Source organism: Colletotrichum navitas, assembly GCF_030913465.1.
Source record: "Colletotrichum navitas strain CBS 125086 chromosome Unknown LY79scaffold_259, whole genome shotgun sequence".
Taxonomy (NCBI): domain Eukaryota; kingdom Fungi; phylum Ascomycota; class Sordariomycetes; order Glomerellales; family Glomerellaceae; genus Colletotrichum; species Colletotrichum navitas.
Genome location: NW_026850805.1, coordinates 1 through 25,617, shown reverse-complemented (window position 1 = coordinate 25,617; position 25,617 = coordinate 1). Strand labels below are relative to the sequence as shown.

General features: G+C 32.9%; 5 protein-coding genes across 5 annotated transcripts; 1 reads left to right on the top strand and 4 right to left on the bottom strand.

Annotated features, from left to right (window-relative positions):
- Positions 1 to 13,941: 13,941 nt before the first annotated feature.
- On the bottom strand, positions 13,942 to 16,867 carry LY79DRAFT_574018 (uncharacterized protein). The gene is made up of 3 exons (XM_060559541.1): positions 15,942 to 16,867; positions 15,612 to 15,884; positions 13,942 to 15,549 (listed from the first exon to the last, which is right to left on the bottom strand). The coding sequence occupies exons 1-3, from the start codon at positions 16,427 to 16,429 to the stop codon at positions 14,295 to 14,297; spliced, it is 2,016 nt and encodes a 671-aa protein (XP_060406777.1). The 5' UTR covers positions 16,430 to 16,867; the 3' UTR covers positions 13,942 to 14,294.
- A 1,516-nt stretch (positions 16,868 to 18,383) lies between these two features.
- LY79DRAFT_531032 (Sulfide:quinone oxidoreductase/flavo-binding protein) lies at positions 18,384 to 19,745 on the top strand (the record flags this gene model as incomplete). Its single annotated transcript, XM_060556226.1, has 1 exon — positions 18,384 to 19,745. The coding sequence occupies one exon, from the start codon at positions 18,384 to 18,386 to the stop codon at positions 19,743 to 19,745; it is 1,362 nt and encodes a 453-aa protein (XP_060406776.1).
- Positions 19,746 to 19,987: 242 nt separating this feature from the next.
- On the bottom strand, positions 19,988 to 20,300 carry LY79DRAFT_574016 (uncharacterized protein). The gene has a single exon (XM_060559540.1). It carries the CDS (start codon positions 20,180 to 20,182, stop codon positions 20,006 to 20,008), a length of 177 nt encoding a protein of 58 aa, XP_060406775.1. The 5' UTR covers positions 20,183 to 20,300; the 3' UTR covers positions 19,988 to 20,005.
- Positions 20,301 to 20,476: 176 nt separating this feature from the next.
- On the bottom strand, positions 20,477 to 20,875 carry LY79DRAFT_531035 (uncharacterized protein; the record flags this gene model as incomplete). The annotated part of the gene is made up of 1 exon (XM_060556228.1): positions 20,477 to 20,875. A coding segment is annotated over one exon (399 nt), but the record flags the coding sequence as incomplete, so codon positions are not given.
- Positions 20,876 to 23,950: 3,075 nt separating this feature from the next.
- Positions 23,951 to 24,739, bottom strand: LY79DRAFT_531033 (NAD-dependent epimerase/dehydratase; the record flags this gene model as incomplete). The annotated part of the gene is made up of 1 exon (XM_060556227.1): positions 23,951 to 24,739. One exon carries the CDS (start codon positions 24,737 to 24,739, stop codon positions 23,951 to 23,953), a length of 789 nt encoding a protein of 262 aa, XP_060406773.1.
- Between the last annotated feature and the right edge of the window lie 878 nt (positions 24,740 to 25,617).

Genomic DNA, 25,617 nt, shown 5'->3' with positions numbered 1-25,617 from the left:
ATTTTCTATTTTATATATTTTCTTTTTTTAGAGGCTAAAAAAAAGAAACTAAGGGATAATTAAAATAAAGTAAAGTAATTTAAAGATTAATTTAAGCTAATTAGAAGTTAAAAAATAAGTTAATAAAGAAAAGTAGTTAGTCTAATTAAGTAAAAAGCCTATATAAAAAGAACTAATTATATAGATAAAATAATAATAAACTTTTCTTTTTCTTTTTTAAACCTACTTTTTACCTAGATTAGATAATAAACCTTTTAATTAGTAAGCTAATTAAGTATAATAATATAAAATAATTAAGAGTTTTACTCTTCTAATTATAATAAGACTTCCTCTAATTAGACACTTTTTTCCTGTGATTAAGACATTACTTGCCTTAGATCTAAGAGACTTAATGTTCTAATTAAGGTAAACCTTAAACTAATTAAGAGAGTATCTTGTGTTGCCTTAGAAATTATTAGTGTTTCTCTCTAGATTACTATACTACTTAGGTCCCCCCCTTTACCTTATACCTTTCTAATATAATTATTAATTAAGATATCTATATCTTCTTTATACTTTATAGTTAAGGATTCTACTTCTTCTTATCTTATATTTTCTTTAATAGTATTTATATTATATAGATATTTTATATTACTTATAGTATAAATAGTAGTAGTAGTATTAAGGTAAAAAGTAATATATTTATTATTCTTAGATATAATCTATTTTATTTCCCTTAGTTTCTCTTTTATTAAATTACCTAGGGTTATATTATTAGTATTATTATTATTATTATTATTATTATAGGTTATACTTATATTCTTAAAAAGAATATTATTATAGGCAGTAAATTTATAAGTAAGAGAAGTTTCTTCTTCTTTAGTAGAAGTTAGACTTATATTTAAGTCTATATCCTTAGAAATTATAGTATTAACTATTTTCTTTTCTTTTTTATTCTTATTTTTATTTTTTTACTAAATAAGTACTTTATTAAAGTAAAAGAAAGTATAGTTATTCTCTATATAGTTTTAATAAAAAAGACTTTTTTACTTTTTTTATAGTTTTTTTATTATTTTATTATTATTTTTTATTAGGTTTATTATAGTAGAACTCTTTTTTCTTTTATATTTATTTAGAAGGCTAGAAAATATTATATCTAGAGTATAAAAATTAAAGTCCTTTTATAGGCTTTATATTATATTAGTTATAAAACCTTTATAAGTATTATTAAGGCTATTTAAAACCTAGGTAATTATAACCTTCTTAGGTAGTTCTAGCTTATTATTAGCTAGATTATTAGTTAACTTTTTAACCTTAGTAAGGTATTCTTTAATAGTATTAAAATTCTCTAAAGAGGTATTAAAGAACTCCTTATAGGTTAGAAATTTATTAGTAAAACCTTTAGGTTTATATAAATTAGCTAGTTTTCTTTAAGCCTCTAGGGCTATAAAGAAGTCTTTTATAACCTTTAATAGCCTATTAAAGTAATATAGTTAAATATAGGCTAAAGCCTTATTATTATATTATTTATTTTCTTTAGTAAGTAAGTTCTAAAGGTTAATATTAATATCTTTAGAAATAAGAAGGGCTTAAATTCTAACTACCTAAGTAGTATAGTTAAAAGTACTCTTAAGGTAAAAAAGGTTTATTTTTAAATCTATTACTATTAATATTACTTTTAGTAAAAGGTATTAGTTAAATTAGTTAGGTTATTAAAGTAGCCTAAAAAGGTAGAGGCTATAGGTTTAATTCTTAAAAAAGTTACTTTTTTTAACCTCTTTTTAGGTCTTAAGAGCTAGGCTTATAACCTTTTAGAAGTAAAAGGGGTAAATAAGAGATAGGAGATAAGAGATAAGATATAAAGGTAATATATTATTATAGATATAATAAAAGAGCTTATAAATCTAACTATTTAACTAGACCTAGGGATATAAGGGGATTACTTATACTTATCTTTTAGGTATTCTAAGGATTGCTTTTGTATTCTAGGTTATTAAGTAGATTATTAGGTAGGTTATTAGAATATAGGGTATTATTTTACCTATAGTAGGGTATTATTTTATTTATTTACTTTATATAACCTAGAACTATATTCTTTAATTTCTAAGAGATTCCCTTAGAGAAGAAGGAGGTCTTACTTAAAAGACTTATTCTTTATATATAAATATTATTATTATATAGTATATATAGCTGTTTTCTAAGTAGTTATTCTTATATCTAGTGTATATAGTGTATATAGTATTATTAATACTATAATATATATTCTACTTCTTTATTATATTATTATCTTATTTTTATATATATAAGGTCTTTAAACCTTAATATCTAATAATAAGTACCCTTAAACCTTATTTATAATACTATTATATACTAGCTAATAATATACTTACTAATTAACTTTTTTCTTTTTTTATTAAAGATAACTTAATTTATAAGTACTAGTAGTCTTACTACTTTTAATACTAAGACTTTTACCTTTATAAAAGTCTTACTAGCTAACTACTATAGTACTTTTATAAAAGATAAAGAATAAGACTTTACTAAAGTCTTAGCTTTTAACTTTAACTACTTTCTTAAGAATATTAATAGTAATAACTTTCTTATACTTACTAATTAAGCTACTTATAGCTAATATATTAATAACCTAGTTAATAATATTACTATTTTTCTTTAGCTAAAAAATATTAGTCTATTTACTAATAAAAAAAGTATAAATTTACTTAGAAGCTATTTAAAAAGCTTTACTACTATAACCTAATTAACCTTTATAACTAGGTATACTAATAACTTACTATATGATTTACTTAGTAATACCTAAAGCTTAAACTTAGCTTTATTACTATAGTATATACTAATAACTAAGAAGTTTTATTTACTAAAACTAAAGAGCTTATTACTAACTATAAAAAGTATATCTTTATAATTACTTTATTAAAGACTAAACTTTAAAAAATAAAAAATATTAACTTTACTTTAAATAATTAAATAAAATACCTAAAGTAATAATAAGCTAATAAGACCTAAGACTATATAGTTTTTAAAGACTTATAATACTAAATTACTAGTTTAAAAGCTAAAGGCTTATATAGAAACTTTTTTACTTTTTTAATAACTAGTAATAATACTTTCTAGTATAAGAATACTAAACTTTCTAAAGTCCTTATTTTACTAAGATTAAGAATAAAAAAGATAATAAAAACCTAAAGTTTAAGTACTAGCTTTTTTAAATTACTACTTAACTTAAGAATTATATTTACTAAGGTAGTAACTATTATTTTTAATATACTTATAGTTAAGTTAAAGAATATATTATTAACTTTATTTACTTTTTAAATAGTAAAGCTAACTTAATAATTACTACTATAAAAATATTTTAGTAAAGTTATAAGTTATTTATATTATACTTATAGTTATTAATAATACTAAATAAAAGCTTAATAACTTTATAGTTATTTTTAAAAATATATAAGCTAAGTATACTAAATTTATAGAATATACTAGAGTTAGTAAGCTATTTACTAGCTAGTAAAAAAGATATTTTTATAATAAGCTCTTAGTTACTTTCTAAAACACTATTATTTAGTAGTATATTAATACTAGTATAAATTACTACTAGTATACTAAGTATATAATAAAAGCTACTTATACTATAAAACCTTTATTAACTTATACTACTATTACTTATACTAAAGAAGTAAGACCTAGCTAATATAATACCTTTATACTTACTACTACTAACACTCTAAAGGCTAGTACTACTACTTACTAGCCTAATTATAACTAAATACTTATAGCTTTTTACTAATACTTAGTAAAATCTAATACTTATTTTAGTTATAGTAGTATTAACTATACTATTTATAACTACTTTTACTACTAGAAGGCTACTATAAATAAGGTTAGTGTTAAAAAGACTTTAAAGAAAGATCTTAACTAGCTAGTAAAAAACTAAATACTTTAGTAAAATATAACTTTTTACTTAAGTATAGTAATATATATATATAGTAAGTAGTATATTATAGTAAGTAGTATATATTTACTTACTTTTTTATTATTTTAATAAGTTAATTTAACTAGATTATATAAAATTAATTAAAAAAATATATTACTTTATTCTTTATTACTATTTTAAACTACTTTATAGGTTTATATATTATATTTAGTTTTTCTTTAATTACTATATTTCTTTATATATAGTTTACTACTCTCTATATAACTTTCCTTTTAGAATATTTTCTTACTTCTAGCTTTAACTATATCCTTTTCCCTTTATAGTGCCTTTACTTTAGCTATATTAAGTAACCTTCTAAGATATAGTTAGGTCTTTTTAGTTCTCTAGCACTTACTTAGTACCTTTATCCCTATATAAAGTTAATAGTTTATAGCCTTAATAATAGTAAGTTAATATACTAACTTACTAATACTCTTTAACTATAGGTTAATTACCTTATATATTAGTGTTAGTAAACTACCTTAATAGTCCTTAATCTTTTTTTTAATAAGGTAAAGCTTTATATATCTTTAATTACTATTATTAGTGTCTTTAAGTCTTATAAGCCTAAGCTAGTTAAATATAAGTTTACTAGTATTAGTGTTTTTAGCTTAAAATCTAGGTAAGAAATAATAACTTTAAGATTAAAAAGTATAAGACTAGCTTATTAAAAACCTATCTATATATTTATTTTACTTATTAAAGTAAAGAATACTACTTTAAAGGTAAAAAAAAAGTTATCTTTAGTAATATATATAATTTATATTTATATTATTTCCTTAATTTCTTTACTATATAAGTACTTTAAAAGGCTAAAATAGCTAGCATTAAGAGGCTAAAGCTTATATAATAAGTAATAATATTAAATAGACTTTATATATATATATACTTAGTAAAACAAAGTAGTAAATTAACTTCTTATTAGGTAACTAAATAGGTCTACTTTACTATTACTATATAAAGTAGTTATATACTACTTTAGTATAACTTAAGTTATTCTAGCTAACTAAAAGATATAATCCCTTCTTAATATAACTAAGGGCTAAATAACTAGTCTATACCCTTTAACCTTAAATTATAACTATTTATAGTTAACTAACTAGGTGTTATATAATTATTAGTATTAATATTTTAATAAAGAAGGTATATATAAAGTTTTAGAGGTAAAAGGGGTAAATAAGAGATAGGAGATAGGAGATAAGATATAAAGGTAGTATATTGTTATAGATATAATAGAAGAGTATATAGATCTAACTAGCTAACTAGACCTAGGGATATAAGGGGATTACTTATCCCTATTTCTTAGGTATTCTAAGGATTTCTTTAGTATTCTAGGTTATTAGGTAGGTTATTAGAATATAGGGTATTATTTTACCTGCAGTAGGGTATTATCTTATCTATTTACCTTATATAACCTAGAACTATATTCTTAATTCCTTAGAGAAGGAGGTCTTACTTAAAAGACCTATTCTTTATATATAAATATTATTGTTATATAGTATATACAGTTGTTTTTTAAGTAGTTATTCTTATATCTAGTGTATATAGTGTGTATAGTATTATTAATACTATAATATGTATTCTACTTCTTTATTATATTATTATCTTATTTCTATATATATAAGGTCTTTAAACCTTAATATCTAGTATAAAGTAATAATCTTTTCTTTTTTATAGTAGTTATTAAATTTAGTTAATTTATAGTTATTATAGCTATCTAAGATTAAAAGGTAATAAGTACCCTTTATATAAGACTTTATATACTAATTAAAGTGCTTTAGCTAATCTAGGCTAATCTTATTTATAGTTTATTTATTTTTACTTAAGTAAATACACTATATAGCTAGAAATTTACTATTAAGGTACTATAATAAAAGGTAATATTTACTTTTATAATAATATATAAAGGTATTACCTAGCTATTTATATATATACCTTAAATAATAGAAACCTATTTATAATTACTAGGCTACTTTATATAAGGCCTTCTATATTAATTAAAAGTTATAATAACCTTTATATATAATAGTATTTTTATTAAGAACCTAGTCTTATTAACATTATAGATATTATAATTCTTTATCTTATACTAGTATATGAAAAATGTATTTGTATTTTAAAATATATTTTTCCTTAAAGAATTAGATTTAATCTATATATATAACTATTAAAGTTTACTTTAAGTGTCTATTTTACTTTAGGGATCTTAAAGCTCTAGATTTATAAGCTAGTAACTTTAAATATAGTTCTTAGATTTAAGTAAATATAAAAGAAAAAATATGTTTTTATATTATTTAAAAACAATATAAAATATAAATATAGATAGTATATATTTAATAAAAGATTTAATCTTTTAGTAACTTTTACTTTAACTTTAAAGTTTACTATATCTAATTAAAGTAGAATTTATATTTAGTATTATTATAATCTTACTATAGTTTTTAGTATAACCTTAAGCTCTATAACTATAGTATACTCTTTAAAGCCCTTAATAAAATATATATTTTAAATATATTTTCCCTTAATAAACTGTCTTATACTTTATAATTATATTTTATATAAGTATAAACTAGCCTTATATAATTATAGAATCCTTAGCTAAGGCCCTCTAATAGTTAATCTAATATTAAAATTATATTTTTAATTAAGGTTATTATTATATAAAGTTCTTTACTTATTAAGGTCTAATATATATTCTATTATTTATATTAAGGAGTTAATTAGCTATATCTTATATATTTTCTTATTATAAAAGAAACCCTTAATTAATAAAGTTAATAACTTTTTTAAGAATTACCTCCTCTTTAGATATAGTTATCTTTATTAGTTCTAAATATATCTTAGCTTATATAATATATCTAGTGTATTAATAATAAAGTATAGTTTTAGGTATATTATAGATAAAGACTACGTTTTATATAGATAGAGTTTAGTTTTTTTAGATAGCTATAATTATAAGGATAATTTAGCTTTCTTAAGAAAAGAATTCTATTATTATATATAGAGAAAGGTTAATATATAGATAAAGCTAGTAGAAATAAGGTAGATATATACTACTTACTATAATATACTACTTACTATATATATATATATATTATATAAGAAGACTATAGACTATTTATTATACTAATAAACCTATAAGACTTTATAAAAGGAAAACCCCTTAAGACTAAACTTATAATAGCCTTTAATAAATATAGAATTTAACTATATACTTTTTTTAATATAAGAGTAAAAGGTTACTTCTTTATATACCCTTAAGTAACTACTTTACTTTAAGAATTCTTTAATACCCTCTATAGCCTACTACCTAAGCCTATCCTTATAGTAAGATTTAATAGTAAATAATTAAATAATAATTAAGTAGTATAAATAGCTAATATATATATTAACTAATATTACTTAATATAAACCTCTTTATTATAGCTTAATATAGGCTACTATAATATAATCCTAGGATATTAGTAGTTTACTTACTATAAAGTAAATCTTAATATAAAAAAGTAATATCTTCTTTAGCCTTTTAATACCCCCTAAAGATTACTATTACCTACTATTATATAAAATATAAAAGACCTTTATACCTTTAATAAAATTAATATTTAGTACTAGATTAATACTAAAAGATAGTAAGCTATCTTTAAAGTTAATTACTAATAATACTAGTAAAAAATAAAAGCTAAATACTTACCTTAGTAGCCTAAGTTAATTCTTTAATACTTTTATAAGTAAAATATAACTAAAAGCTTTTATAAAATAAGATAAGTATTTTAAGACTAAGACCTTTAGTAGCTAAGACCTTATAAAAAAAAAAAACTACTTAATATAACTAGCTATACTCTAGAAATATAAGTACTTTACTTTTATATATACTATTACTTTTAATATAAACCTTTAAAAAAAGAATATTAACTTAGGCTTTATTTTTCTTTATAAGCTTAATAAAATAATTAATATAAAAAAAAGCTAAAAAAAATAAATAAGACTTATTAGACTAAAATAAGTAAGTTGTAAAAGACTTAGTTAATATAAAGTTACTTTTTAAGCTAGTAGCTTACTAAGATATTTTTAGTAAAACTACTAGTAACTAACTCCTTTTTTACTATTTTTATAACTATAAAATTAAACTTAAAGAAAATAAAAAAAATAAGTTTACTTATTACCTCTTATATAAGTAGTTACTAGTAAAACTATAGGCTACCTAGGAATACTTACTAAAGAATCTTTAAAAAAGTTTTATATTTCCTAGGAATACTTCTTAGGCCTCTTTTATACTATTTATATATAAAGCTAATAGAAGCCTATAATTCTATATTAATTTCTAAAAGCTAAACAAGATTACTAAAAAAGACTAATACTTTTTACTACTTATTAATAAGACTTTAAACTAAATTAGTAAAGTAAAGATTTTTATTAAGCTAAATATTTAATAAGTATTTTATAAAATTAAAGTATACTTTAACTTTAAGAACTTAATAATCTTTTATACTTATTATAAAGCCTATAAGTATAAAGTATTACTTTTTAAACTTTATAATAGACTAGCTACTTACTAATACTATATAAATAATATCTTTATAAAATACCTAAATAACTTTTATACTATATACTTTAATAATATTTTAATCTTTTTTTAAGACTTTTTTAAATACTAAAAGTATATTAAAAAGTACTTAGTTAATATTAAAAAGCTAGCCTATAAGCTAATATTAAAAAGTATAAATTTAAAATAATAACTACTAAATACTTAGGATTTATACTAAATACTAATAGTATTTAACTTAACTTTAAAAATATTACTATAGTAAAAAATTAAAAAGTACTTACTATAGTAAAAGAAGTATAATTTTTCTTAGGATTCTATAACTTTTATAAAAGGTTTATAGCTAACTATAGATAAAGTATATATCTTTTTAACTATTTAACTACTAAAGACTATATTTACTAATAAACTATAAATTATAAAGAAGCTTTTAAATTACTAAAGTAAGCCTTAACTAATACTTTTATACTTTAATATTTTTAACTAAAGTTACTTACTTATTTAAAAATAGATACCTTAGACTTTATTTATACTAAAGTAATACTTTAGTACTAGAAAAATAAGACTTAGTATCTTATAGCCTTTTATTTAAAATAATAATATAAGCTAAACTTAACTATATAATCTATAATAAAAAACTACTAGTAGTAATTTTAGTTTTTAAAAAAAAGTACTTAAAGTTAGTAAACTATTACTAAAGATTTAAGGTTACTATTAACTACTAACTACTTTTATACTTTATAATAAAAAAGTTACTAAATAGTTACTAAGTTTACTAAGCTAAAACTATAGTTAACTTTAATATTATTATTTAGTATTACTTAAAAAAAAAGAATATACTAGTAAATACTTTATTAAAGAAAAAAAAGAATCTAGTAACTTAAAAGTTACTAAAAGAAGTAAGCTATACTTAGGTATTACTTTTACTTATACTACTTTTCTCTAAGATTACTAAAAAGCTAAAGTAGTTACTATAAGATATAGTACTAACGTCTATAGAGACTACTTTAGTAAAGATTATAGTTAATACTTTAACTCTAGAGAATAACCTCTAAAGATATTTACTAGTAAAATAAATTCTTTAGTTAAACTATAACTTTACTACTTTATTACTTAAAGCCTTTTATAAGCTTATAAATAAAAAGTAAAAACAATAAAAACTTTAAGATAACTTATTAATAATAAACTATAAATTAGTAGTACTTTTTTTAAAAAAAAAACCTTTAAACTTATATAATTTAAAAGACCTATAACTAAAAACTATTTATTTACTTTAGCTATAATAAAATAATAAAAATCCTTAAGAAATACTATTATTAGCCTAGCTTTTTAGCTAATATAAAAGGATATATTTAAAGGGAATTAATAGGGATACTCCTAGAATTAATACAGATGCTCTAGCCTTATAGACGCTCCACTATTTGCCCTTCTGATTAGTCTAAAAAAACAGTACATCTCTATAAAGGCAGTAAAGGCAATTGCACTAACACCTCCACCTGGCTCTTTAAGGGGCCCTTTTTATGGCTGTAAAAAGGACCCCCTTGGGCTGCCTTAATAGGCTGTAATAGGCTGCTGTTAATGGGCTGCAATGGGCTGCCTTGATGGGCTGTGATGGGCTGCCTTGATGGGCTGCGATGGGCTGCCGCGATAGGCTGCGATGGGCTGCTGCGATGGGCTGCGATGGGCTGCCGCGATAGGCTGCAATGGGCTGCCGCGATGGGCTGCGATGGGCTGCCGCGATGGGCTGCGATGGGCTGCGATGGGCTGCCGCGATGGGCTGCGATGGGCTGCGATGGGCTGCCTTGATGGGCTGCGATGGGCTGCCGCGATGGGCTGCGATGGGCTGCCGCGATGGGCTGCGATGGGCTGCCGCGATGGGCTGCGATGGGCTGCCGCGATGGGCTGCGATGGGCTGCCGCGATGGGCTGCGATGGGCTGCCGCGATGGGCTGCGATGGGCTGCCTTGATGGGCTGCGATGGGCTGCCGCGATAGGCTACCTCCTGTGAGCCTGGCAGAATTTAGTTACACTAACAAGAATTTTTTAGACCAATCAGAAGGGCAAATGGCAGAGCGTCCGTAAGGCCAGAGCGTCTGTATTAATTCTAGGAGTGTCCCTATTAATTCCCTATTTAAAACTACTATATATATTACTATAGCTAGAAGCTATAAAATAAACCCCTTAGAGAACTTTACTTTTTACTTATTTTATCCTATCTTTAGTAGTATATTACTACTAACTTTATATTTTATCTAGAAAATAAAAAAAGCTATAATAACTTTTAAGTAGTAGTTAATTACTTAAGTAAATAAGCTATATTTATTTTTTATTTTAAGATAACTACTATAAAAAATATAGTATATATATTTTATAAGAAAGTTCTCTTAATTTTTAGCTTACTTAAAACTAATACCTTAAACTAAGGTCTTTAGTTTATATTAGACTTTTAAAATAAGCTTTACTATATCTATAGTATTAAAATAAAGCTATTTACTATAGACTACTTTTAGACTAATAAATAAACTAAAGTCTTAAACTAATATATTATATAATAACTTTACTTTTTTATAAATTACTACTAAAATAACTAAAATAATATAGTTCTAGTAGTAGACTTTACTTATATAGTTTTTTTTAGTAAAACTACTAGTTTATCTCTTTATAAAGTTAAATTTAAAAAACTATTAAAGTTAAGTTTTAATTAAGATAACTATACCTAGAAGTATAGTAGTACTAAAGAAAAGCTTAATAAAATAGACACCTAGTACTAAGCCTAAAAAATCTATAAGTACTAGTAAATAACTAAAGAAAATATAAAAATTACTTAAAAATAATATTATTATTATACTAACTAGTATAAATAACTTAATAATATTTAAGTTAGTAATAAAGTTTTTATTAATATAATTTACTAAAAATATAATAACTTTAATAAGCTTTAGAACTTATAGGTAAATCTTTAGCTTATTATAGTAGCTAGATTAAAGAAAGCCTAAAAAGTCTAGTTACCTAAAAGTATTAAGGCCTATCTAGTGTTTTACTTAAGTAAGCTTAAAAAAGCCTTTAATAACCTTTTTCTTAGATAATAATAAAAATTACTTTTTTTTATAATATTTAACTTTAGTAATAAACCTAAGTATAAAGTATTATAAGTACTAAAGTCTAAAATAAACTATAAAAGACTTTAGTACTAGGTTAATTAGTTAAGTTATAATAAAGACCTAACTTAGTATAATACTAAAGGCTTTTACTATTTACTAGTAGTACTATAGAGATTTTATAAAAAATACTTAATAACTACTAGACCTTTACTTAACTTACTTTAATAGTTATAGGCTATAGTAAAAAACACTAAAGTACTTCTTTATTTTAATAATAATAAAGCTATATAATAGACTATTAACTTACTACTACCTTATAAGCTAGTTAATACTTTTTAAGCTTTAACTTTACTTTATTAGTTTTTATCTTAAAAAAGTATTTTCTAAAAAGAATATTTATATAAGAAAATAAAAAAATTAACTTATAAAAAAAAGGTTAATTTTTAAGGCTAACTAATAAATCTTAATCTTATAAATAATATTACTAGTAAAAGGAGAAGTAATATTATTAGGTAACTAAGACAATAGGCTATAATAGCTATACTAGTTATAGCTAATAAGCTATAAAGACTACTAAGACTAGGTATAGACTACTAGAAGTTATATAACTAAGAAAAGGTTTATAGAGAATTTAAAGGTAAGGCTATAAAAGAAGGCCTTACTATAGTTTTCTTTTCCTCTTTATCTTAGAATCTTTATTTAAGGTAATATAGTTATAAGTTATTTAACCTTAGTTATTACTACTATAATATATAAAGAAAACCTTTTTTAGAAAAAAATAAGTAATATAAGTAAATATATATAGCTTACTATAATAATAAAGTATACTATAATATATAGCTTACTATAATATATAGCTTACTATAATATATAGCTTACTATAATATATAGCTTACTATAATATATAGCTTACTATAATATATAGCTTACTATAGTATATAACTTACTATAGTATATAGTTTACTATAGTATATAACTTCTTATAGTATATAGCTTACTATAGTATATAGCTTACTATAGTATATAGCTTACTATAGTATAAAGCTTACTATATATATAAGCTTACTATATATATAAGCTTACTATATATATAAGCTTACTATATATATATATATAATATATATATATAGTAAGTAGATAATTATAGTAAGTAGACTAGTTCTTTATTATACCTTAAAGAGTACTTTTTTAGCTATTTTTTAAAAATCTAAATCCTAACTAAAATAGATATAACTTTATATAGAAATACTAATAAGAGTTATAAAGCAAAAAGAAATACTTAAGAAGTTATTGTCTTACTTAAACTATATACTTTAACCTTACCTCTTATTAAGAGAAAGTAAGAAGAAATAAGAAGAAGAAGAAGGGTTAGAGTAGAATAATAATTTCTAGGGTATTCTCTCTTAGTTTCTAACCCTTATTAGTATTAATGTTTAAAGTTACATCTATTTTAGTTAAGATTTAGATTTTTAAAAAATAGCTAAAAAGTACCCTTTAAGGTATAATAAGGAACTAGTCTACTTACTATAATTGTCTACTTACTATATATATATATTATATATATATATATATATTAATTAATAAGTAATTATTAACTTAATAAGTCTATACTACTATAGTTTAGTATTAACTTTATTTATACTATTAGTAGAAAACTTACTAATATATATTTATAGTAAGTTATATACTTTTTTATTATATCTTAAAGTGTAGTTTTTTAACTTTCTTTTTCTAAATCGAGATTTTATCTAAAGTAAAGATAACTTAATACATAGGTGCTAATAAGTATTAGAAACTAGAAAGCAAGAAAAATATTTTATAATTTATTATCTAATTCTAAGTTTATATCTTAATCTTAACTCTTAACTATATATAAGAATAATAAAAAAAAGTCAAGGTTAAGAAAAAATAGTAATTTCTACAGTATTGTTTCTTAAAATCTAACTTTTATAATTACATAAGAAAAAATTAGATCTTTTTAGTTATAAATTTATTTTTTAATAAATATTTTAAAAAGAAGGATTTTCTATATAATAGAGAAGTATATAGCTTACTATAATATATAACTTGCTATATATAAATATATATTATTAGACTATAATCTATAATATAGATCTTAATATCTTAATATACTGTAGAATACCTAATAATGTAGAGTAACTCCTAAATCTAACTTGAATTTAACTATACCTAGATATATAAACAATCTTTAGGTGTTAGCACGTTAGTGCTAACTAGTAATAATAGTTTTTAAATAAGGTTGCGTAGGTTTATAGGTTAGCTACACTAAATAACAAGGGTATAACTAACGTACTAGTAATAATAGTACTGTCTAACCTACTACTAAGGTTGTAGTGGCTTTATTGCAAGCTGTATAATGACTTTAAAATCTGTTACTACTAAGGTTGTGAAGAACCTTGCGCCTTGAGTTACAGACGGTACTAGAGACAGCTTTACTCGCTAGCAAACTCGCTGGCTAGGTATACCAAAGACGGAAGCTGGGCTTGGTCTGAAGTGTTCTTCAAGAAATAAACAACATTGTCTTTTAGTTGCTTGTAGTTTATAAAACCGTCTCATACTGTTAAGGAGCTGTCGGTGATTTAGATGCTATACTGCTTGCAGGAATGTTGAAAAGAAATGCCATCTTTTGAGTAGTCCATGGGTCAATTAATGGTATTATGCTAGGGTGCAATTTCCCTTGCTTCAGCTCCATTTTGTCGTAACATTCTTTTACCAATCCCCTCCTGGAGGGTTTTGACGGCCGTAGCTCTTGCAGTGCGGGGAGTCTCGGGCGAAGGTGGTCGTCGGTAGATCTCTTGTTGCTCCGCCTGTGTTCTTCGCTCAATTTTATCCTGAAGATTTCTCACGGCGGCGGCCCTTATTGTTCTAGGCGTGCCAGGACTACCTGGTGTACTGGGCGGAGTCGGCATCTGCTCGTCTGCGAGGTGGTGCGCAGACAGCCGGCTATTTTGTTGCTTTACATCGCGTAGTCTTCTCGCAACCTTGATCTGCATTCTCGCTGCCGCCGATGTTCGAGGCCTTGAGAAATTATAGATGTTGGACCTAACAGACTCCGCAGTCGGCGTTGGACTGATGGGTCGCTGTGCAGGCAAATATCTGTCCCATGTCGGATGATGCCGGCCTGGACGTCGCTTGCTTAGTTGTAAAGTATGATACGAATCTCTCTGGCTCTCCGTCCTGTAGGTGAGATGCCTGCCCTCATCTACCCCATCACTTGAGATTCGCCGCCGCCGGCGTCCCTCATTCGGCAACACGCCATTGTCTGAACGTAAGCCACTAGCCGGTTCCTCGGAAACAGTTGTCGTAGATGCAAACGGAGCAACATGCTCTTTCTCAGTTGTTGAGTTGACTCTCGGAGAGATTGACATTGCTATTGCATGCGAGCGTGCTGGTCGATTATCTTGCATTGTTCTGGGATGTTGGCTTATTTCCCAATCACTATTTGAAGTCAAGGGCCCGCTGCTCATGATTCTGTTCTCCTCCTCCATTGTCATCAAAGGCGTAAGGGGTCTCTGGAAAAAAGCGATAGGGAAACCACCGTTAAAAGGGGGGGATTGAACGCCAATTGCTGCCCATCTCCGCAAATCATATTCTGTTTGCTCTTCGAGTGGTGATTGACGGCGTGGTGAATAGTCCTTGTGTAGGACTAAAGATGGAAGAATGACTTCATTTAGGCGTGCTGATGCATCAGTTGAGATGTCAGATGCCGCTTGCCTTATGTTGCCATGTTCTTGCCAAGTGACCCAATTGTGGATTGGCTCTGTCTCTTCTGCTTTGAGGGTCGAGCCAGCCCTTGTTGGAGGTCTCCAGGCAAAAGCGCTATGCAAAGAGGGAGAATCTGGCATGCAGACTCTAGATTGATCCCCGAAGACTGTACGCAGCGGAGTTGGCATTGACATGGTTCTTGCATGACGCCTAAATTATCATATTAGTTCAACATAATATATCTCTCTCCTTAATTAGAGCAGAATACTCACACGACTCTCTGCTGAGCTTCTCGGTGGTTTGTCTTTGTCAAAGTTTTGCGCTTCATCCGTTCTTGTTTCTCTGGAGATTCGTTTCTTTCACATATTTTTTCCCGTTTTCCACAGAAAGATGCGGCTGCTTCTACTTTGCTTGGCTCCAAGTCGTCGTTTTTGAAGTACGCTGATGTGTCGTCTTCTCGGATGAACCAAGATTGAGAAAACCCCAAGGTCGCAAAAGGACGGTTTGCCATTTCAATAACGACGAGTACTGCGGCCAGAGAAAAGCTTTGGAGGTGTTAGTTGTGCCTGTATGCGTTCCCGGAGTGTTGTCTGAGAACATACAAAGAAGCAATGCTTATGATGACGTTGAGCCATGGAACGTTATCCTTAACGCCTTTCGAAAGGTCTAGCCCAACATTCACTGCAACGAATATTGCCAGTGTAATCGCCGCAGCCCACACAGGAAGGCCCAGCCGTGCCAACAGAAAAGCAAATCCAGAAACATATTTTCCGTGGACAGTTGCAGAATCGACACTTTTGACGTATGCGATCCTCGCGGCGACAATATGTGTGAAGACGTAAACGAGACTAATACATGAGGCGACAAAGAACACGGCTCGGCTGAGAGGATCCAAAACCTCAGCAGACTCGAGGTTGTGATACAAAACGATAGCAGACAAAGTAATACCAGTTGCAGATGAGAGGAAGAGAAATATTATCGAGAGAAGTGACAGAGCGGGATAAAGTCGAGCGGCTCTTCGTGGGGCAGTCTGCGGCGAAGACTTTGGCGGCGGCACTGCAGTCGTCGCGTCTCCTTGAGCACGCTTCATGGGAATCCAGTTCCATGCACGGCACGAACGCGTATATGTCGATGACACGCCGTATAACAGCAAGTGGATGCGGCTTCATCAGGAGCCATACGCAGTTATGGTCGACTAGTCGGCATGGGTTTGGGCAAGTCGAGGCAAAGCTGCCCAATCCACACTGATAGCATTGGGACTTGTACGAGATGCGGTGGTTGGCAAGTTGATTTAGGGCAGTGTCGACGAGGAGACGAGAAAGGTTTTGTTTACCCATGTTACATCCCTTGCCTGCACAGTGTCGGAGCCTTGGGATTAGCATGACGTGTCGCTGATCCAAAATCCAGAACCCAAGGCACAATCCGATGCTTGCGAAATTCCACCTCACGGTAGTCAAGCCGGCGCATGGATGTAAAGTGAGTATCTTTTTGTATGATCGGTCTCTGTCCGATGTCCGGATCAGCATGTGAAACAGATGCAGCGGTCGAAGCAGTCCAAGCGCTCAGTCAGTCAGCGGCGCTTGGGATAAGACACTTTCGGGTTCTCGGATAAAATGCCACAGCGAATAAGTTATTTGGTTCACAACTCTGCTCCCCCGCATCTTTAGGGACAGAGCCACCATGCAGAACGAGCTCCAGAGTCTTGGATGAACTTGGCGTTTTTTACCCTATCAATTCTTTGACTGTTCGCAGCCTTCCAGTCGTCAAGGTTTTACTCTTTTGCCTCGACAGAGGTCAATTTTGACGGGGCAAGAGGGTGCAACTTATCGAGCCGCACGGTTGTCAAAGGCGATTTCAGCAATAAGGGTACGTAGCAGTGACCTCACGTGGTTTCGGAACAGACAGACCGGGCTTGTCCAGAAGTTAACATGTCACAATTCTCCATTCGCCATGGCATTGTTTCAGCAGCGATCCACGTCTGCAACACAGCGCGTGTGTCATCACCGTGTACGGTGTCTCAGCCTGCTTATAGATATCTGGGCAGATACTGACTGCACTTGTACCAATTATTGAACAAAGCCATTTTTGAGAGTGTTGCTTCCTACGAATTAGAATATATATTCCCTGCTTATATTATTGTTTCACCAACATTAACCCGTATTGTGGCGTCTTGTCTGCGTTGACATTTGTGTAGTCATAAGCCGGCTTGAACAAATGTGTTCGTCCCAAGATTTAGCAATGTTCTTAGCTGAACAACCCGTCATTCAGTTAGGCTGTCATGCTGCAAGTATCATAGGCCCAAGCAAAAACTGGCATTTAATCAACGAGGACATGTCGCAATTTTGCATCATATTGCTTACGGTTTATTCCTTTATACACAGGCGTTGATAAACCGGGCTTGAGAGGCATAACACAGTTGCTGGTTGGCCAGATGAAATTATAATCATCCATTTTAATATTAACGGAGCAAAGTGTCAGCAAAATATGTCAAATTGTTCAAATTGCTCGATCGCAATCCATAATTTGGCTAATCATCAATGCTACTTTCAAGGTTGGGTCAGCTATTACGTACTGCCATGCGTCTATTCTAGATTTTGAAGATGTCGTGAACAATTGACATCAGTAACTTTACACTTTATGGACAGTAAGAAGTGTGTTTTCCGACACTTGTTGTTATTCAATGACGGTGCACTATCATGAAATCATCTTCTTGTACTGCGTGGATTTGCAGGTTTACATCAATTGGGCGGCCTGTCTTGGTTCCACAGCCTGGTATCACGCCATTTAATACAGCCCATGAAGAATTTTCGCCTCAGAACAAAGCCGGCTGTCGGTGGCGTCGGACGGCTAGCGAGCTTTTGAATTCACACTCATCTGCCAGGGTTTTAATTGGTGGAACTCCACCTTTCCACTAGTCTTAGCCGTTTTCATTTCTCTATTGCACTCTCCCTCCTCACCAGCCATGCGTTGACCTGATCCATCCACCCATGCTCTTAAGCCTACGAGTCGCATTCGTCACAGTCAACATTCCTTTTAGCGCCGATATGATTTCGACTCGTAAAGCATTGGCAACTCGCTATGCGAAGCTTGCAAGCCTTGTTGGGCGAGGGGCTTCAAACCTCCAAACGTTTGCGACAATGGCCCCTTTGACCTCTGTGGCTCGGAATCACAGGGTCGTTGTCATTGGTGGCGGTAGTGCCGGCTTGGCTATCAGCCATCAACTGCTACGGACAGGCCAATTCTCCCAGGACAGCATCGCTATCGTCGACCCTGCGGCATGGCACCACTACCAGCCTGGATGGACCCTTGTTGGCGGCGGGCTCAAATCGAAACAAGAGTTGCGAAGACCGTTGGATGGCTTGATTGATCCTAAGATCAAGTTTTACCAACAAGCTGTTAGTACCTTCAACCCGGAAGAGAACAGTGTCAAGTTGGAAAGCGGCGACGAGCTCTTTTACGAACAACTTGTCGTCGCCCCGGGCATCAATGTCGACTACGGTAGCATCAAAGGACTACCCGAGGCTTTGGCGAATCCAAACTCTCTTGTTTCTTCCATCTACGGCTATGACACCTGCGACAAAGTTTTTGGTACTTTTCAAAAGCTTCAGACAGGCAACGCCATCTTCACCCAGCCAGCAGGCGCCATCAAGTGCGCTGGCGCACCTCAAAAGGTTATGTGGCTTGCATTGGATTACTGGAAGCGTATGGGTTTGTATAACCCTAGCAACACTACAGTTTCGCCGATCAAGATCAGCTTCGCCACGGGAATCCCAGCTATGTTCGGCGTGCCCAAGTACAGCGCCAAGCTGGAGGAACTGAGGAAGGAGAGAGCCGTCGAGGGACTTTTCCAGCACGATCTTGTCGCTATCGAAGGCAACACTGCGACCTTTGCACGTTCTGAGACGAAGGATACGGTCACCAAGAAGTTCGATCTCATGCACGTTGTTCCCAAAATGGGACCCCACGCATTCGTCAAAAATAGCCCCCTCGCTGACGCAGCTGGTTTTGTTGATGTTGACCAAGCAACAACTCGCCACATCAAGTACCATAATGTCTGGTCATCGGGTGATGCGTCTAGTTTGCCTACCTCGAAAACTGCTGCAGCAATCACTGCGCAGGCGCCAATTTTGGTCAACAACTTGTTACGATCGCTGGACGGAAAGGAACCCGAGGCAAGGTACGATGGCTATACCTCATGCCCACTTACAACCGAGTTCGGAAAGGTCTTGCTTGCCGAGTTCAAGTACGGTGGAGTGCCCAAGGAAACATTTGGAGACCTGATCGGGTTTGACCAGGCAGTTCCCCGCCGTACTTTTTACCACCTGAAGAAGGACTTTTTCCCGTGGGTTTACTACAACTCTATGGTGAAGGGTACTTGGGGCGGCCCTAAGGGCTGGATGAACTAGAGTGACTTCGAACCTGTATATTCTCCAAAAAAACATAGGTGGTCACACTGCCAAAGCCCCTGTTTGTGCCACTATCGGCTGGATTGACCAAATCCCAATTATGCTTGCAAACTCTGCGCATTAGTTCTTACTTCACACATACGATATATATTAAGCCTATCTTCGACGCAAGTTACCTTTTGTCAAATCTAGCTTTCTGTATAGATAGAATCACTGCAAGTCGTCTAATAATCTTTAGAATGTAACGGTGGTGATACTAACTAAGGTGCTGATACAAGACTAGACGGTAACGATAAGTCTCTTGAGGGTGGGGCGTGTATCGAGGGCCCATATCCAAGCCTTTTCCCAATTTCTGGGACGAGCTCACGCCATACTTGACGAGTTGGCTGTAGGCAGGTTACAATGACAGCCACAGAAAGTTCAAAGTACGACCGCATGTGAAGATAAAACACATCATCTTATAACCAAGGTTCCAGCGAAAGTCACTCTGACGTCCTTTCCACAAGGTCCGCTACCTAGACCAGAATAACGTGAATGGGCACTCACAAGTCGGATTTAGGGTCAGACGAAATTGAATAGAGACCCGGAGCCGGACAACGCTTATGTTACCGAAACTATTTGAAGGTGTATTAGTTTAAGTCAACGAGATAACAATGGTTGGAGGGCAAATACTCTATCAACACAGCGAGAGAGCAACACTATATTTGCAGGCAGTTAAAGGTAGGTAGTACTTACAAAACTCCAAGTCCAAACATGAACAAAACCTCAAGCTTTTGTCTTTTCCTCAAATTTAGCCACAAAACCTGGATCATTGGCAAAGCAAGCATCCACAAGTTCATTGCTAAATTCAGAGCTGCGTGCATTATTAGCAAGGGGCGTAGGTTAATGAATCGACCCGAATGTCTACCATCCCACCCGTCCCAAGAGTAACTAAAGGGCTTGCACCGATTAAGCTTGGTCACTGCAAAAGCCACATAAACGATGATGTTCAAGGCCTGAGTGAACCAAAGCGCTGTTGTGAAGGTTTGGTTCACTAATCTGAAAACGCGAAGGTAGAAAAAGAGTGTAGAGGCTTTGAGAGCACTGATACTAATGATGTATGATACTTCAAAGGTAAAAAAGACCTGTAATCATGAGTTCGGAATGTATAGCACTTCACCGCATTATGTATCTGGGAAGGAACATTGGCATCTTACTTATCAAACTCCTCGTGGGATAATGGCCAAATATTTCTGCTGATACCAAAGCGATACAGCCTGAACAACATGAGCAAAGCAACCCGTTGAGCTAAGTGAAAAGGCTCTTTCCAAGATCCTAGGGTCCAGGTGCGAGGGACCACAATCCAGTATGCTGATGGTTTATGGCTCAGAGTCGACAAGGAGATTGACCATAAGCGGAAATTATAACTATTATTGGCGAGACGGAAGGAAGAAAAGGCTAAAGGGGGGGGAGGGGGGGGGGGGGGGAAGGTTGGCAGCAATATACCAGACCCTTAGATATGCCGTTCCATCGCTTCGATCTGGGTGATTCCAAGAAAGTACAACTTGAGACAGGCTTTTGCCTCCACCCCTGGAATGATCACATACCAACTGTTCTCGAGTAGGTAAGGGAGCGAACAGCCAGTTAAAATCAGAAAGCAGCATGATAAAGCAGCATGACAAAGCCACATATAATAACCCAAGGCGTACTTTCATACAGATAATGGCGCATACAGTGACGTCACTATCTGTACGTGCGCGCTCAGTAGTACCTGTAAATACTTTATATCTCTGTTGCCCTTTAAATAAGATGTTAGTAGCTAAAGACTGCTTCCTGCAGGTAAGCACTAAGATCTGCAAAATTTAGACCCCTCGACAAGATGAGTCCAATGAATCACCAAGCAGATTTTGTTATCACTGGTGTCTTGATCTTCGACGGGAAAGCTTGATTGACAAAAGCTACGTCTGACGCGTTAGCGGAAGCATTTTGTAGGCTGGGACAGGCGAGAACAATGGTGACGACACTACTGAATCTATCATATTCCGCCCTGGCGATGCATTGCTGCCCGGCTTGATTGATTCGCATTTCTATTGGCCCAAGGGTAACGTTTACAGTGTGGAGTAATTCCTGTTGTTTAGTTCGCGACTGTGCGATATACATCATTCTCCAACCGACAATGAAAGGAACGCATAGGAAGTTTTACCTAAAAACCAAAGTCTTCGTAAATGAGATGAGAAGTTCACAGAAATTGCCTCTCGTAGCGTGGAACAGTCCTGGAAACAAGCCGCTATACGGAGACTTCAAGCATGCCGGACTAGGTCCCATCTTAGAAGAAGGTCGGACCATTCCGGTGATGCGGAAGGAGTTTGACTACGCTTCCAACGCATATGAATTGCAGAGAAACTCATCGCAGCGTCATTCGAGCTCAAGATGGCGAGCGATTCCGAGCCTTTGTGGAGCAGCAGATCGAGGAAAACGGAGCGTCTGACATCAAGATGTTACATGAACTTGTTGAAAGTATTGGAAAATTTCTCTTTTATCCCTTGATGGACATCCATGGGGCAGTTGTTAAAGTTGCTCATGACTAGGAAATGATTGCAGTGTAACATGCCGTTAGCTACGTAGGCGCTATGGGATTGCTAGACGCAGGGGTCAACAGCCTCACCTCTATCTTTCTTGACGAACCACCCCAATACCATCTCGTAGACACCATGAGGATTCAAGGGGCTCATTACAGTCCAGCGCTGACTTCATGCTCCTCGCGAACTGGAGAAGGTGGCAAGACCCACCGGCGTTTATGTGACCCTTCTACTGAACAGATTCACTTTTCCAAGCCCGCAGGAGGCACTGTAGGGTTTGCCATTTCTCAGGGGCTAGAGTCGAGCGTTAGGAACTCTTACAAGAGCGTCAGAAAGTCTTACACGGCTGGGGTCTCTATTCTGGTTGTTACAGATGCCGTAGGAATCGACATTGACGTGCCTTACGGTCTTATATCAGTTGCCACACCATATCGATAACCCCAACAGATGTGGCCAGTTCAGGTACCTCAATCATCACAGGCCGCTTCGGCTTTAAGGATCAAGGCAGAATCAAAGTTGACTGAAGGGTGTCTGCCGGTAAGACTGTATGGAGAGAGGGCATAGCTGTAGCAGCTTTTGCTCAATGACCAACTGAACCACCTTAATCCTCATTGTTTTCCATATCATACAATTGAGATGAGCACATTACACGTACGTTTTTCTGGAAACCACACACAGACTTGGTTAGGTTAATACAACCCAGTCTCCAATTGTATGACAATTGGCTATAAAGGGTCTATAGGTTTCTCCGGATGACGGAATTGCTGATTAATGTCAAGTCGACCCGACTCACGTATTGATAAGGGGCGAAGGCTCCAGCCCGCAAAACAAGTTCAGCACCTCCTTCGCTGAGTTTCTCTCCTCCAGCAAGCCTGTCTGCATGAGGAGCTAACACGTCGGCCCTAAGACTTAGCTACGCCAACTGTCACCAGCGTCATCGCCGTATGGCTCTCCCAGGACATGTACAAGACCCGCCTTCGTTTCCCAGGCAGGGTCGCGGCCAATGTCAAGGCCATGCTGAAGGAACTAGCGTACCCCAGGTCCTAGGCGGCCTTCCCGTGGGCTGGAACGGCGACGACCCCCGCAAGCGCACGTGCTAAGCGGCGCCCGCGGTCGGCCCATACGCACGCCGCAAGGCCGATGATAAACCCCAAAAGGACGAGCTGGACTGCGGACGACTTTGAAAACCCTGTCAACATCTACAGCGACTAATACCCGGACGTCGACCTCCGCCGAGACACCCACGCCAACCTCAAGCTTTGCGCGCCGTCCCCTGCTAACCCAAACGCCAAAGCCCGCCGCAACACCTACGCCGACCTCAGGTCGCCCGCAACGCCCTTAAAGCCAAACGTCCACGGCTTTCTGAGCAAATGTAAGCCCTGATAGAGTATGAATAACCGTTTCCTCCTTCTCTAAATACTAATACAAGTAGTAAAGCCCATAGCTAGAGCCTAGAGGCCTCTAATACACATAAAGGTTTATTAAGAAGCTTTATAAAATCATCCTAGAGGTATCACAAGCCCTTAACTAGAATAATAGAGATCATGAGGGAGAGTGTTAAGGTACAATTTCATTTAGCCTGCTATCTTCTCAATTAGAAGACATTGATAAATTATATTCATCGATTTCTCTTCTTTTTCGTTTTGCCTAATAGTAGCCTTCAAACGTATCTTCATGATCTTTTACTACCCGTGAAACAGCTTCTTCGATTGTTGGGCTGTCGTCCTTAGGCCCTAGCACATCAAATGCCAGCCCGTACGTCTTCTCGTTCTTAATCGCGGCGTAGATGACCCTGGCAACATCTTTCCTAGAAATCATGCCGATGGTGCCAACCTTTCCTGCACGAGCTTTTCCAGTACTAGGTCCCTCAGTCAGGCCACCAGGTCTCACAATGGTGTAGTTTAGCTGGCGAGCCTCATTCCCCACCCTCAACTCCGTGTCAGCCGCTAGCTTAGCCTGGAGAATAGGACCGATGATACTCCACATGCGGTCGCTGAGCTTCTCATCGGCGTCGGTATACCAGTCCGGAATAGGTTTGCTGGCTCGGTCGCGGACGTCGAGGGCGCTGACGACGATGTAGCGTTTGGCGACCACGTTGGCCTTGGCCAGGGCATCAATGGCGCGAATGGCTCCATCCCGGTCAACGGCCTCGGCAGACTTGGGGTCCTTGCCGCCAGCAGCCCACACTACAACGTCTGGCTTAGTGCCCTCGATAATTTTGATAAAGTCGGCCAGGGAAGCGGTGGCAATGTCCTGGACGACTGGCTTTGCGCCGATGGCTTCCAAATCAGGAACCTGTTCAGGACTACGGATAACGCTGAATATGGTGTGCGGGGTATCGGCGTCCCGAAGGATCATTGTCAGTTGCCGAGCTGTTTTTCCGTTGCCCCCAAATATGAGGGTGGTTGGCATGTGAAGGATTGAAGCGTCGCCCATCTTGAACTGTTGTACTTATACACGTAGCATTGTTTGAGTTGAGATACAAGAGGTGCTTAAGATACTAGGATATACGCTAGACTCTAAACGAAGCTCCAAGAGCGATAAACCGTTAGCACCTAAATTAACTTTTGTGACAGCTTGATCCTGATGCACATCGGAACGGAAGAAGTCTAAGGCCGCAAAATATCTTTTAGGCTGCTGTTACCCTGACCTTATTAATTATTAAAGTATATAGATATAGTAACTAATTATAGCTGTTACCCCTAATTTATTAAGTATATATTAATAGTATATATAATAGATAACTATAGTTAATTTACTATAGTTATAGCCTACTATATTTAATTTACTATAGTTATAGCCTTGAATTTATAGCTATTTAAGTAATATACTTATTATTTAAATTACTATATTTAAATAAAGAAATCTATCTAATTGATAATAGTAGTATTACTACTATACTTTAATCTATATATCTAATTACTATACTTTAATATACTCTCTTATATTAGAGCTATTTATAGATTTAATTTACTAGGTTATATTTAACTAGCTACAATAATAACTTAATTACTACTTAGAAACCTAAACCTTAATTAAATAAACTATATAATATAGTTTAAAAGTACCTAGGTTACTTTGTAACACTAATATATATACTACTATTAGTAATATTAAGAGATAGGTTAATATAGTTAACTATATATATTAGTAGTAATTAATAAATAATAGAGGTAACTATAGTTCTCTATTATATATAAAGAAAAGAAAGATAATTATTATAGGTTAACTAGTTAAATAACTAACTTATTACCTATAAATCCTTAGAGAATCTATAGCTAAATATCTAAGGATTTACTAGTAATAAGTTATTA

Bases quoted from the DNA above. Each gene is read 5' to 3' on its own strand.
- LY79DRAFT_574018 (XM_060559541.1), bottom strand. From the start codon at position 16,429: ATGAAGCGTGCTCAAGGAGACGCGACGACTGCAGTGCCGCCGCCAAAG. The intron at 15,885-15,941 runs GTATGTTCTCAG...ACACCTCCAAAG, and splicing joins ATCATAAGCATTGCTTCTTT to CTTTTCTCTGGCCGCAGTAC. The intron at 15,550-15,611 runs GTGAGTATTCTG...ATGATAATTTAG, and splicing joins GAAGCTCAGCAGAGAGTCGT to GCGTCATGCAAGAACCATGT.
- LY79DRAFT_574016 (XM_060559540.1), bottom strand. From the start codon at position 20,182: ATGCGGTCGTACTTTGAACTTTCTGTGGCTGTCATTGTAACCTGCCTA.